This window comes from Chroicocephalus ridibundus, chromosome 1, assembly GCF_963924245.1.
Source record: "Chroicocephalus ridibundus chromosome 1, bChrRid1.1, whole genome shotgun sequence".
Classification (NCBI taxonomy): domain Eukaryota; kingdom Metazoa; phylum Chordata; class Aves; order Charadriiformes; family Laridae; genus Chroicocephalus; species Chroicocephalus ridibundus.
Window position 1 is genome coordinate 153,723,146 of NC_086284.1, and position 13,972 is coordinate 153,737,117.

The following is a 13,972-nucleotide window of genomic DNA, read 5'->3' on the forward strand; positions in this document are numbered from 1 at the left end:
CCCCTCACCTCCATTTCCCTGTAGGATTCAATCACTTCAGTGATAACAGGACACAGGGATCTTAATTTTCATTCAAAATTAAGATCCATGAGGGTGGCTTTTGATTGTAGAATCAGCCTCATGGTTTCTGATGAGCTTTCAGCCTTAGGCCAAACCCCAAGGATGAAATGAGCTGTATCCTAGCCTTGCTTTCCTGTGTGACATTAGCCCAGTCCCTAAACACATCTCACTGCTTCAACTCATACATTTGTAAGTTGAAAAAAAAACCACAAAAAACAAAACTGTTTGAGAGGAACGCAGAGAGGCTAAATTCATCAGCACTTTGAAATGAACTTGCAGTACTAAGCACTGGTATTTTCACTGCAAAACAAGGCCTTTTGCTGGGAAGCATCAATGCAACAGGATCGTCTACTGACAGACTTGTCAGCACTTTTAGTCAGGCTGGAGTACTAGAACATGCATTTGACTAAACTGTTTAAACAGAATATATTACTTACCCTAAATTTTCTATGCTACAGTAACTACAGAAATCATCCCTCAAAAGCCAAACACGCCTACCTGATCTCCAGGTAGTACAGAGTAGCAGAGTTTCTCTAAAATCTAGAGAATTACACTGATTTTTCTGCCTGAGGACTCCACCTAATAATAACAACGTATTTTTCTACACTGTGACCCAATTCTGGCTGCATGCGTTTCCATTCCAGTGTCATTCAGAGTTGCTTTTAACTTAAGCAAAAAGCAAGATTTAGTTTCAGCTAAGACCAGACGTATCAAATTCAACTGAAAAAAAAAAAAAAAAAGTGTTGGGGAGGGGAAAGGAAGGGCATTTTGGCTAGGGAGAAAAATGAGAAGACAGGACTATAAAACAGAGTAAAGTGGAAATTTTATCTGAGCCGTAACAGTATCTTTGCTGCGGCAGCATCAGGCACAACTTTCTGGACCTAATCTCTTCAACCGTTAGTTTTTCAGCCCTGCGCTCCGCTGTGGGCTGGGGAGAGAGGGAGAGATCGGGATGGCTGCTGCGGCTGCACAGCCCATGCCAGGAACCTCTTGGTACACTGGCTGCATCGCCGCCTCCCAGCCCAAAGTGAGCTCATGGGGCTCAGCTGGCCTCGCGGAGGTAGCACAGACACGTAATGAACACAACTGTCACGGAAAGTCTAAGAGGGACGCTTGTTCCACGGGCTAGCCGGACAATGAAGAATTGGCGTGCCACCCCCTCTCTCGCCCCCCCCAGCTGATGCCAAGGCGGGCGGCCGGCCGCCGGCAGATGAATAGCAGGTCTGTTCCGGCAGCTGCACGTCCCGGTCCAGTGAAGAGAGAGTCTCCGGGAGCACAGAGTGCCCCGCTCCGTGCACGGTCTGTGGAGGAAGAGACCTGGGAGCAAGAGGATGGCCTCGGAAGGGGAGAGCATCAATCTTCAAGTGAGTCCATTGCGGGCAAATAGCCGTGGGAGGGAGAAGCAGGAGGGGAGAACCCCGGTTTGGGGGAAATAGCCAAGCACCCCTATCATTTGCTCCTCAGCTTTGGCAGCCAATTTCACTTGAAAACTCAGTGCTGCTTTTTTCCTCTGTTCTCCTTTGAAGAGAAGCTAGCGGCAGGATCTCTGCCCTGTTCTGCCAGGAGTTGTTATGAGCATTTTTCCAAAAGAGTGAGGGTAAGAAGAGCTGCCTTTGGGGGGAAGGAGAGGCAGCAGGGGCAGAAGTTAGCCTTCAGCTCTCAGAAGGAGGCAGCATATACTTTACAAGCTGCAAAAATCTGAACCATTCCTCATCTCACAAAGCCTTTCTCTGTTTGGCAGAAAGTGCTCCCAATCTGGAGAGAAGAAAAAGAAATAAATACAGCAAATGCTGAGGGACCGCGGAGGCCAGGGTTTCCTATGTAGGGTTTACAGAGAAACAAAACTTCTTGGTGAAGCTCTTTCAGTTCTCTGTGTTCCTCTTCTGAGTGTTTGTGTTTTTTAAGAAGGGTGTTTCTTGTGCTCAGCGTGTGTTCTAGGAAAGGGCAACTACCCAAGGGTTTGGAAAAAGAAACTATTAGAGATGAAATGGAATCAAAACCCCAGATCACAAACACCCGTCAAACTTCAGAAGTTCAAGTCCAGATCCACACTTCAGACAACTCTGAGAAGAGGAGAATATGAAGCATTGCCCAGGGCACAGCTTCCAGCCCTGGGACGGTCAGCAGCAGCAGGGTACAAATTTTGCATCTAATTTTTCTGTTTGTAATGGTCTTAACCATCCTCAGACTCAAAAGAGGGGAAGTCCCTCTGGGGTCTCAATTTCTATTTCGTTGGCCCATGTCAAAGAAACTAAAATGGAAAGATTTGTGCCCTTGGAAATAATCAGGACAATTATCCCTAACTAGAAAAAAGGACTGAGACTCTGATCCTGTAGAGTATATTTCCACTGAGATATGAGGTGCAGAGCAGTTTTTTGAGACCTGGGAACAGTTATGCTCAGATAAGAGACACAATAAGTGAGGAAGATACACAGGTAGCTGTGACAGTTGATGAAAATGTACTCTATTTAGGAGTGAGGAAGAGAGAGGTTAGGCTTTCCTGGAACTAGATAATAAGGGGGAAAATATAGAAATCAGTAAGCCAGGAACTGGGGGAAAAGGGCAAAAAGGACAAGAAAATTATGCTAAATAAAAAGTCAAATGAACTCCTTGTATATTAAATCATTCCACCCGGTGGAAAGTTTCAGGTCTATCGTGGATTTGAAGCCCAGGTTTCACAGATGAAAAGAAAAAACAGCTCAACTAATTAAAATGCTTATAAACTTCTGAAAAATCTGGGGTTTAGTTTTTTCTCTTTCAACCCATCTTGAAGTTAAGTGAAGAGCCAAAAGTGATCCTCAGCATCTTCAGCCTTTACAATACTCAAATAAATAAGTCCAGAAGGTCAAAGGTTCCTTGCGTTACAAAATTGAAAAGAGCATACCTATCTGTTTCTAGATCAGGAAGGTGTGGAGTGTGTCTGTCCACCTCTACGCATGTTGCCACAAGAAGAATCATGCTGTAGGGATTTTCTTTGTGACATCTCACAGGGGTTTCACGGAGCCACCAGACAGTACAAAATATAGGTGAATGCACACAGACTCCTCCATGCTTACGACCGGGAAATATACAGTGCTGGCAGGGGAGGGAAAGTTACATTCAACCACATAGCCGAGACAAGCAGCGGGTCCTGGCAATGGCGTGACCTGGCAAGTGTGAGGTAAGGGAAGAAGTGATCAGTGGCGGAGAAAAAAAAGAAGTCTTTCAGTTGAAAGTACATTTAAAAGCCTCTTTTAAGTCCCTGCTCTGGGCACTGAACGCAGAACAGGTGTCTTCTTGGAAGTTTCCAGCTGTGGGTTTATGAAGAGCTTGTGGGAGTGTGCACTGCGCACTGTGGGGTGGTAATGCGTGACTCACTCCTCCTGAAGGAGCTCCTGGATGGAGCAGCAGGAACAGTCCTGAAAGTTGACTATTATGCAATGCAGAAGTAGGGTCTTTTTATTTGTAGGGAGAGGGTCCTGTGCCTGTAGCAGTTGCACAGCACCTACTAGCATTTCTTATACAACATTTACATGGCCAGGCTAGGCAGGTAACAAGAGAATGAAAACAATAGGAGCCTCTGGCCTAGCATAGGAGAGGGCTAGAAGAGGCAATCAAGATTTAAGACGACTCTAAAGAGAACTGATCAGCCCCCAACATTTTTGCTCCTCCTAAAGCATGAGAAGAGGAGCTCACTCAGCAAAATTAAAAGTCTCCATAACAGGAGACACTCTTTCACCCAGCGTGTCATCAGCCTGTGGAATTTGCCATCTCCTGGAGCAGGTCAGCAGGTCAAATATTGGAGCAAGCATTGAGAAGAGGTCTAGAGGTCCAGTAACAATATTTACAGTTATGCAAGCTAAAAAAGGTACTTTCAAATCCCATAAGCCAATAACAGGATAAAAATAAACACCCTTTCCAGTTCCCTACAGGCGATGGCTGACCAGACTGAAAGTGGTAGCTTGCATTAGAGAAGTTATAAGCCAACTATCCGTAAGTGAGACCTAGGGCTGCTTTTTAACAGCAAGAAGTGTCTCCCATTAATCCACTTTCTCCCTTACAAAAATTCTCTTGGTCTGTGTGCTTCAAAGGAGTCTGTTTTCCAGTTCTGACTTCTAGGAAGACCAACCAAACCTCAAACTGTGCACAGAGAGATGCTAAAAGGAAATTGCGCTGAAATGGAAAAAAAAGCCACCAGGCTGTAGAGCAGCCTCACCAGGTCTATGCCACCCAGCCAAGCGCTAAGACCAAAGATAAAACTTGAATTAAAATCTTTTCTTTAAAAAGACTGATTTACCTATTAAAAGATAAAACTTTCACGTGAGTTCATTTGAACGATTTATTTTTCTTCCCAGACATCTCTACTTGTGGCTTCCAAGTAAAACTTTCACCTTCCCCTATTAAGCATCTTCCATTGACAAGAAATCAGACAGGCAAACAGTAACCTAATGAGATATAACAGAGTAGATCCTGAGATAGATGGGATCAGAAAAATGCATCTGGGGTAGAAACAAATAAAACAACCCAACAAGATCTCATCACCGATTTCTTTTTACTTCAGGAAACAAAAGTTTATAAATTAGAATAGAAGTATGGCTTTGATAGTCATACCCTGGCTGATTTATCTGCACTTCTTTATGCTATTATTCCCTCTGGCTCTCGCCTCCAACCTTTCCATAGAGATTTGCAGGGGGGAGAGAGGAGGAGGGAGCCACACAGGACCGTTCTTTTCAGCAGCAAAAGACCCATTAAATCTGTTTAGCTGTGTACCTCAGCTGCTGCAGTTCACGATCTGGCACCTTAACACAACCCTGTTTCATCGATGATTTAAGCTAATGTACCAGACTTTGAATGGGAGCGACTGAGACAACATCCGTTCCACCACTCCCACCACCGCGGCAGTAACCAGGGGAAAGTCTGTGGACAGCTGAAATCAGTAACACACATTATTGCCACGGCTAAGTCTGTCAGAGCCCCAGATGAATATTGCAGAACAGAGCAAAGATTGGGGCTGATACTAAAGGGCTTCAGAGTTTCGTTCGGTTTGTATTTTTATATTTTCTTATTCATGAATGGGTGTTATGTTCTGTATAAATGGGTGTTTAAGGGATGTGCACCAGATGAACGTCATCCATATTCGTAGTGCAGAAAAGGCTATATATTGTATGTTGCATCTTTCTTTTTATAGTGTCTTACCCTTTGGATAAAAAAAATTTACAATCCTCTGGGACTAGAAGCAGAAATAATACCTCACCATTTAGGGAATCATTCATACATCAAAAGTAAAAGGAGTAAACAGATAAAATAATCATTCTGGAAACATACCCTACACTGAAATATTTTGGCAGAAGCCGCTTGGTGAATACTTTGAATGCAAAATACATCTGCAGAAACAAAGACAGGTTTAGAAGCAACTTGCAAGGAAAAAAGATTTTAAATACTTGGATAATTTACTTCTAGTGCTCAGTTTTTGACCAGATCTACAGCAGGAAGGTTTTAGACAAACCGATAAATAGAGTTAGCCATGGGCATGACAGTGCGGACTTTTCCAAAAGGCCCATGAAACAAATGGAAAGTCCCACATACCACTGTAAATCCCACCTCCCACTTCCCACTTTCAGTCTGAGCCTGATGAGGGGACACAGGGAGTGTGTTCACAACTGGGTTAGACTTTTGGGTTTGCCGTTTTTTGTGGCTTTAACCTGTGCCTCAGGGCTGTGATGTGCTTACAAGTTCTTGGCTTGGGCACGTATTTGCCTGCTTCTGCAGCAACAGCTTGTGCTTTCTAGTGCCGTAGGACCTTTACTCTCCTTCAGCAATTTCCTAGAATGGTGACAATCTAACATCACCAACCGAGAAGTGTACCTGCCCCAGCGGACTTCAGTAGCCTTATATGAGTTCTGTAATTCAGGCTTGGATAATGACAGTCTGCATTGAGAGAGGGAAAGAGCCTTTCAGAAAGAAAATCGCAAGTGCTTCAGAAAGACCCATTCCTGTGACATCCCTGTATGGTGCGTGCAACTCAGCCATCAAGGGTTTTAGGAACTTATCTCACCATGTTTTTAACTAAGCTAACCCAATTACCACAGCCTCTCAAATAGGATCCCACTCCTCACTCCCAGGTGTACACTCCACCGCCTGTGCCATTCATTTGACCCTGGTAAAGCTGTTTCAGGGAGCTAAACTCGGAGAAAACTAACCACTTTTTGGCAGGGTTAGTGTTCTGGTTCGCTGTCCTGCAGTGGTTCCCAGGAGGATCGGACAACTGCCAATGACTAGGACTGTGTGGTCACGAGAACATGTAGGGGCAGCAGGATCTCTCCTTTCAGTGGCAGCTACTCCTCGCTTTGGAACAGTTAGCTGAAGGTCCAAGCCTGGGTGTAGCCAGTGGAAGAAGCAGGGAAGGCCCAAACAGTAGCAATGATTGGACGTCACTCAGATTGCAAGATTTCAGGCTGCTAGGTGAGAGTAAAGCCTTTACAGGGCTAGCTAGAGGGTTAGGCAGAGATTCACCATGCCGTCGTTGGTCAAAAAACAGGTGTGAAATAGGACATCATACTTAGGAGCGACAATGATCCTATGCTCTTCTCGCCCAGCTGCAGGGACCTGGAAGTCTGTGTAGCATTAACTGTGCCGGTCCCAGAAACCAGTAGCACTCACACTAGAAGACAGACAGCGCGATCACAACACGCTGAGAAGGAGACTTTTTCTTATAGCCAGTACTAATTGGTCCTTTGTTCTATAGTCAGATGTGGCATTTCTCCTCTCCTCTATACATTCCTCCTGCCTGCTGTGCCTGGACATGAGCAGCCTTCCCCCTTAGGGTGAACATTCATTTATTCCCTTCCCTAACATGGGGATGGCATTTTCTCATCTTGAGAAACCGGACCCCAGGTTTTAGGGTATCTGGGGGAAATGAGGCACATGTGGAGCCAAATATATCCTTGGAGTTATCCCATGGAAGCTGGCGGCCTTACGCCGGAGGCTGATCTGGTCCCTCGCACTCCACCTTGTTGAGGCGTGGTGAAAGAAAAGTTATCAGTGTCTTTCTGAGAGGGGGAGCCTGGTCCCATGCCGTGCACTGGGCAGGCTGTGTCCATCGTGAAGCCCTGTGTGTGAAGGCAGAGGAGGGAAAGGGGAGAAGGGGCTATTGATAGAGAGCATATCAGATTGTGAATTAGCCTGACTGACCCATCGGTCAGTAAATCTGCTCTCGCTGAAACAATATGCATGCAGAGGCCTCCCACAGAAGAGCACAAGGGACTGTTGTTAAATAGGATTTTTCCACTGCGTTTAAGGTTAGGTTAGGATTAAGATAGCCCTGCAACAGAAAGCAAAAGACAATGACGTGCCGCTAGAACAGTCATTTCCTCTGATGTATCTGAAAAGTTGCCCGCCAGGGCTATAAGCTACAGCAAGGAGGCCGTGCTGCCAGAGCACGCTGACTGCAGAGTGCTTGGATCCTGGGCCCGTCTGCGGTGGAGGGAGAAGCTGCCATACGAGCGGTGCTGCCTCATCAGCCTCGCAGGGGCGAGGGGTGCCCAGATCTCCACGGGCTCCATGAGAGGCTCTGCCTGCTGTTGCATATAGGTCCACAGTGACAATGCGTGCTGGTCTACAACGTGTGGCACTAGACATTTGAGTTTCACTCAGAGCTGAGGCTGCCATAACAGTAAATTACGGGACATTTTCCCCTACTGCCTCATAGGATTTGTTCATCACAGACCAGAGCGCACAGCACCTCACCTCCATGTCTGGTAACCACAGCAGAGCCGGAGCTCAGGTCACAACTAGAGATCATCAGAGTTGTGAGGGAAGGGAAACGGGCTGTATAAAATAATCTGAGGAAGCCCAGACATTTCTGAAGAGAAGATTGGGAGGGAAGGAGGGAGTCATTTGGGTGCTGCCACCTTCCCTGAGGTAAGGGTAGAGGACGCCAGAGGCTGGCAGCTACAAAAGCTTATTAATAATAAGAGATTTCTGTGCCTACTTTTTAAAGCTCGTACAACTGGAGTAGGGGGAGCAGAGAAGGAGCAAGGCCCAGGAAACATGAGGTCACCCTGTGGGGGTGGGAAAGGGATAAAGTGGCACAGGACCTGAGGTGACAAGAGGGTGCCTGCGCAGCACCAGGCGCCGAGGGATGCTCAGGGCTTTGTGTGATGGTGGGTCCATGCCCCACTGAGAGTGGCAGCAGGTCAGCGTGGCTACACCCCACTTGGAAGACAAGGTCAGTCAGCAGCAACAGCAAACCATCCCAGGACAACCCTCCTGCTGCCCCTGTGTTGTACCACCAGCTTGGCCTGGCCCACTCACAGCACCCACACATTGGCCACCAGCAGGACCCCCTACCCCTCCTTCCACCGTCTCCTCCTCAGCCACAACCTTTAGGGGCACCAACTCTGGCCACGTATCTGTTTCACATGTTGAGATACAGCTACATCTCACCCACACTTGCACCTTGCAGATCTGAGTGCACGAGGAGTGGGTTTTATTTAGCGAGTAGTCATAAACCTGATTATGGTGGTGGCAACACACGATTCTCCTGGTTGGCCAACGGCGAAACCTCCCACTGAGACGTCTTTGTGAGTAGGAGTCCCCTGCAATGTGAAGTACCTGCTAAACCACAGCTAAACCGATTTTTGTGTCTTTTGTCAAAAAGTTGCCTCTCTCGGCTTCATTCCAGCCCACGCCTGAGAGCTGAACCATGCACTTGCTTCTCTGTTCACCCTCAGCCGACAAACAAGTACAGCACCTCTGCTCATTTAGGCACTAAAAATGGAAGCTTTCAGCCTAAGTTACCACTTCTCAGCCCTTCCTGAAAAACACGTATTCATTTGTTAGGTTTCTCTTCCAAGAACCAGAAATGGGCAATGCTGCATGCATACAATAACCATACACAGAAGTGTGAGCTTCTTCAAGTACGAAAGGGCACATGGGCATTTTCACTGCTATTTCCCCATCCCTGGCTTGTGAGTCAAATGTTTATAAAACTCTCTCTGAGAAAAGGCAATACAAGAATACCGTAATCTAGACTGCCCCAGGTATGTAAACACGTAACAGAGACATTTGAACTGGATACCAGAATGATGGAAGAGCCCATGTGCAGATGCAGCAAGATTCACATCACCATACACCTTGACATACTCCTTTGAACCAGGCAAGTTATAATTCCTTGTCAAATTACATGAATCAGATGTGTGACTCTGTAATTACAGCTGTGAAAACCATTATACTCAGGATCTTAGAACTTTCTATCCAAAATAACCCTTGGGGGAGAAATTTCTCATGAAACTGCTTAGGTCAAGGTTCAGCGAGTGCTGGAAATTCTGGGGGAATCCTGTCAGCAGGTTTAGAGAAATGAGAACAAGAAAATGAGATGATGTACTGCTTTGTGGATTGTTCAGGCTCTTTTTTTTTTTTTAAGGTTTTTAATTTTTGCAAATATTTATGCATATTTGCATGAGTTTTCTCTTTGCACTCAGGCAACTCCAAATGATATTTTGGGGGATTTAAAAAAAGCCCCAAATTCACCACAGACCTTAGTTACGTGAGAAAAATAACTGCTCCTAGCAATCTAACGAGAGCCAAAGGGCAACCAACCACTTTTCGGTAGCCTATGCTTTACTGAAGGAACGTTTCTGCAGAAAATAACAACACAGCAGTACGTGGTACTCTCGCAGGACTTGTGTGAGAACCACGTTCTGCTGTCCCTCGTTGTCCGAGCATTTTTAAAATATCAGTGAATTTAATTTCACAATCCCCATATGGAGCAAGAGGTGTTCTCCTGCCTATTTTACAGATATTAGGTCAAGGCAGAGACAGTTAAATGGCCACTGGTGTACCCAAGGACACGCAAGTAGAAAGTGAGAGAAGCAGACAGGAAAGACTGAGCAACTCTGGATGGGTGGATTGCCACGCAGCGGCAGTGTGTTCTGTGGTTTCATTTCTACTTCTCACTGGCTAAATTCTTAATCTCCATTATTTTTTTAAGAAATTGTTAAAGATTGTTTTATTTAGTCATCAGAGACCACTCCGTTACTTCACACAATGTAAAGAAGAACATTAATTGAAGCTGCCAATAAGAGAACAAACACAATTCCTTCCCTGCTGAATGTAACTTCAAGATCAATTGGAAACAAATTTCGCCAGACTTTCAAAAGCTCAGGCACACAGCTGTGTTTGCACCTCTTTCTTGGTGGAGCTACAGTCATGCTCAACCGTGTTGGTGTAGGAAGCAAACCCCAAAGCCAAAGTGAAACAAGCTAAATTATATTAAACACAAATTCTGACTCAGAATGACCATACAGGTTCTTGATGCAACTATTCTACTTCAGGTTTGCACCTTTTCTTAGTTGATTCAAGATGAAAGGTTCTTGCCTGTCCCTGTGTGATTTCAGGCTGTGGCCACACATTTTTTGCTGACTGGAGCTGAAGCGCTGAAGGGGGGAGGTTCGTCCTCGTCACCACCATCAATTATTATTGCTGCCTCGATGCAACTGCTCAAAGTAATCACTCTATCAAGACTGTCTGGGCTATGAAACTTCCCTTACTGGGTGTCTAAACTAACCCAGTCATTGTGAAAGAACTTGTTTAGTGAATATGCAATTATGTCTTCTAAGGAAGAACCGAGTCCCCTGTCTTCGCAAGTCTGGACAGAGACAGAAATAGCAGCTCCTTTAGATAAGCCTTCATCCATCTTATTGCAATGGGATAATTGTTGGCATTCTTGGATATTTCTTGGCTGGTCGTGTTAGATGAAGATCTAGTTCTTCTGGGGAGATCAGAAGACCATGAGATTTACAACCTGGGTTCTTCTTAACTTAGACATAAAGAATAAGGAATACAGATACAATAAAAAATATTCCTGCATAACATAAGCACCTGGGTTTTTTCATCTTTTGCCCATGGTGGTACATTGACTTGCAATCCACACTGATCAGAGAGGCATCCACAAAGGATTAATATGCTATAAGAAAATATATACTGCTATTTTCCTCCCTTTTAACAGAAACAGATTTGAACTCCATCTTCATGTGCTGGATTCCTGGGATCTGATTCTGGACCAATTCCTCAGGCAGCCCCCATTTTTGGCATGTGGCTGTGAAAAAGTTGCCGAAGGGAGTTGTGTCAAAGGGCTTTTACTTTGCTCTTAATGGCTCCACGTACAGTCTGAAGGAATCTGAAGCGCTCACGAAATGTGGTTTCCCCTCTGGTGTTTGCTGTTCAGCTGGCTCAGCAGCTCAACCATTTAAAACCATTGTGAGTGGATTTAGCACTTGTGAAATAATGCTGGCCTATTCAGATCCAGAGAGGGATGGGCAAAGTCCACCAGCACAATAAAAGCCCCTCTTCCCTCCTCCTCAGATGAGGAGGCAGGGTACAATGGAATTTGAGGGAGAAACCTACTCCTACCCAGGTGCAGCTACACAGATCTTGGGGGAAAGAGATATGGGCCTACCAAAATGAAAAAGCTAACGCACACTCAGAGGAGGCAATATCTTCAGCATCCCACAAAAAAAAAAGGAAAAAAAAAGAAAAAAAAACTATCAAGAAAAAAAAACCCAAGTCAAACACACTGAAAACCAACTACTGAGGTATAGGAAGCAAATCATGAAGGAGAGAAAAGCGCAGCCTCAGAAGAGAGCTCCAGTGGGGTGTGGTCCACAAAATGATGGATTATAAATGCTAGTAAGCCAAATGCAAGGAACAGATACCGAGAACGGAGAGTCCTGGAGGTGTCTGCCCCCAGAAACCAGGGGTGATGGAGCCCCCCACTCCATCCTAGCCTGAGCTACTAAGTATAGCAAGAGGTGTGTTTCATCTCTGAGCTGATCTAATGCTCAATTATTCTGCTGAGACCATGAAAAAAAAGAGATAACTAAAGCCATCTCTGATGTGGACAGCGTTGCAGGCATGCTGTAGATCTGTATCTTTATGCAGAGATTTGAACTCAGGACCAGGCTCAGACAGGCAGCTCAAGAGCAGATGGCAACAGGTCCTGGTGGCTACTAATTAGGTTAGCTTTTGGTTAGTGATGTTGAGCTGAGTAGCCCTCTGATTCATTTCCAACCCACTCTGCACTACCTTCAGCCACAAGTCTCCAGGCATCACCCTGAGTTACTGAACTAGGTCAGTCTTACGGTGTTCATGTTTTTAAGCCGCGGCAAAATGGCAGTTCTCTTACGGATCCCTAGGTGGGGGAATGGGCTGAGGGTTCGGATGAGGGCCAGCATGGTGGAGAACTTAGGTGTTTACGGCCAGGGTGGGGCAGGGTCGTTTTAAAGCGCTTCCTCCTGCCTCACTCGCACAATGTACATCCAGGGACATTATGTCTCCTGTGGGAGCAACTGACTCAGATGCTTGGCCAGCTGCAGGGAAAGGTGTCCCTGTAGCCACCAACAGCAAAGAATAGCTAAAAAATAAAAGCATGCATGATGGCTCTGTGGCTGCAAATGATAACAATACATTCCTCTCTATTCTGATCCAAAAGCAGCTTTTTTCTTCCTTTGTTCCCCTCCCTGTTTTTTCCTATCTGACGAGAACTTGTTTCCCAGCTAGGAGCCCACTCTGTCTGTTATTAGTGTGCCTAACATAATCTTTCTATTCCTCACATTTTTCTTATTTTACATATTATCAAATGACTTATGAAAAGTGAAGTTCAGCCAACTAAACCTCAGAGGAGTTATGCAAGAGTAAGTAGCACTGAGTTTTACCCTAAGCCCTGTACAATTAACCATGTATGTCCTAGGACTTGATAAATCTGTCTGTGAAGTACATTGTGGGTATCTACTGTTGCAGATCTGGCTGGAGCAGTCTGAAAGGATACCAGTCCCAGTGACTATCCTTCAATCAAAAGACACTGTCTCTAGCATTATTCTTGACCTCTCTGAGAAATAAGGGCCAGTATCCAGATGAGTAACTCCTCCAGCTATATCAGCCATTTCCATACACGGTACATTTGTACCCTGTACATGGCAGAGTACTTTTTCATTTGTTATCATCTGCTCAGTGGGCGTAATTGTAAGGCTGATTCAGCAGAAATGAGAGCAGCACTTGTGGGAAGTTTGTCTTGGGACCAGCAAAATACACAGGCTAAGAGAAGGCTGTGATTTACTGATCACAATCTATGTCCTTCGAAGGCCCTCTTCTCCTGGTACGTTGTGAAGGGCAGGTGGGACTCTTTGACTCCTCTTTGTTGTGCTATAGATAATATTTGGTGGCCCCAAAACTGTGGGAATATTGTATCTGTTACCAAGCAGCATTCGGTCTGCCTTTTGCCCAAGGCACCTGTATTACGTACACAATCAACGCAAACGTGTTGATACCTGTGAGCAGAGGGAAATTCATGTTCCGTACTCAAATGCTGTAGGAGCTGAGGTGTTAGAAGGATGTATGATATTAAGGTAGGGAGGGCATGGAAGGAGAGGAAAGACTTCACAGCTACATTCAGATGTAGTAGGTACAGCTGAGTGAAGGCCTTCAAGACTGAAGATCAAAGAGGTATCGTTTGAGGCAGTATTTCTTCAGGAAGTAGATTACAAAGTAAAACCTCTTCAAAAGGTCCAACAAAACCAAGAATATTTGACGCCAGGGTCAAGAACTGAGGAGAACAGTTGTAATGATTTCACTAAATATTTATCTTCCTGTCAGGTAGGAATAAGTATAGATTAGGAGTCACTGGTCATGGTAATGATATTAATAGGTGGAAAGGAGTTTCTTTTGTGCACCCTCTCCGGTCATGTCAGCAACAGCATCAAACAGGGTATCAGGGTGCCCAAACAGGACGTGAGAAACTCTGAATAAGCAAAAAGGGGCAGAGTGGCATTTGGTTTTGTTTTTGCGGAGAAACAGACTATAGTGAGTGCACAGAAAGGCATCACAAAACCCCTTCACAGGGCCACTGCACAACATATTGACAATAAAGCTGAGCTGC

The 13,972-nt window shown here is 45.3% G+C and overlaps 1 protein-coding gene across 2 annotated transcripts in view; it reads left to right on the forward strand.

Annotated features, from left to right (window-relative positions):
* The first annotated feature begins 1,259 nt into the window (after positions 1-1,259).
* The window catches only part of NINJ2 (ninjurin 2), a 48,658-nt gene continuing 35,945 nt past the window's right edge, over positions 1,260-13,972 (forward strand). The window contains exon 1 of one of the 2 annotated variants that reach the window (XM_063318815.1): positions 1,260-1,424. In XM_063318815.1, the coding sequence (XP_063174885.1) occupies positions 1,392-1,424 (33 nt within the window). In that variant the 5' untranslated portion in view covers positions 1,260-1,391. The remainder of the gene's footprint in view (positions 1,425-13,972) is intronic. The other variant, XM_063318806.1, reaches the window with a different exon arrangement.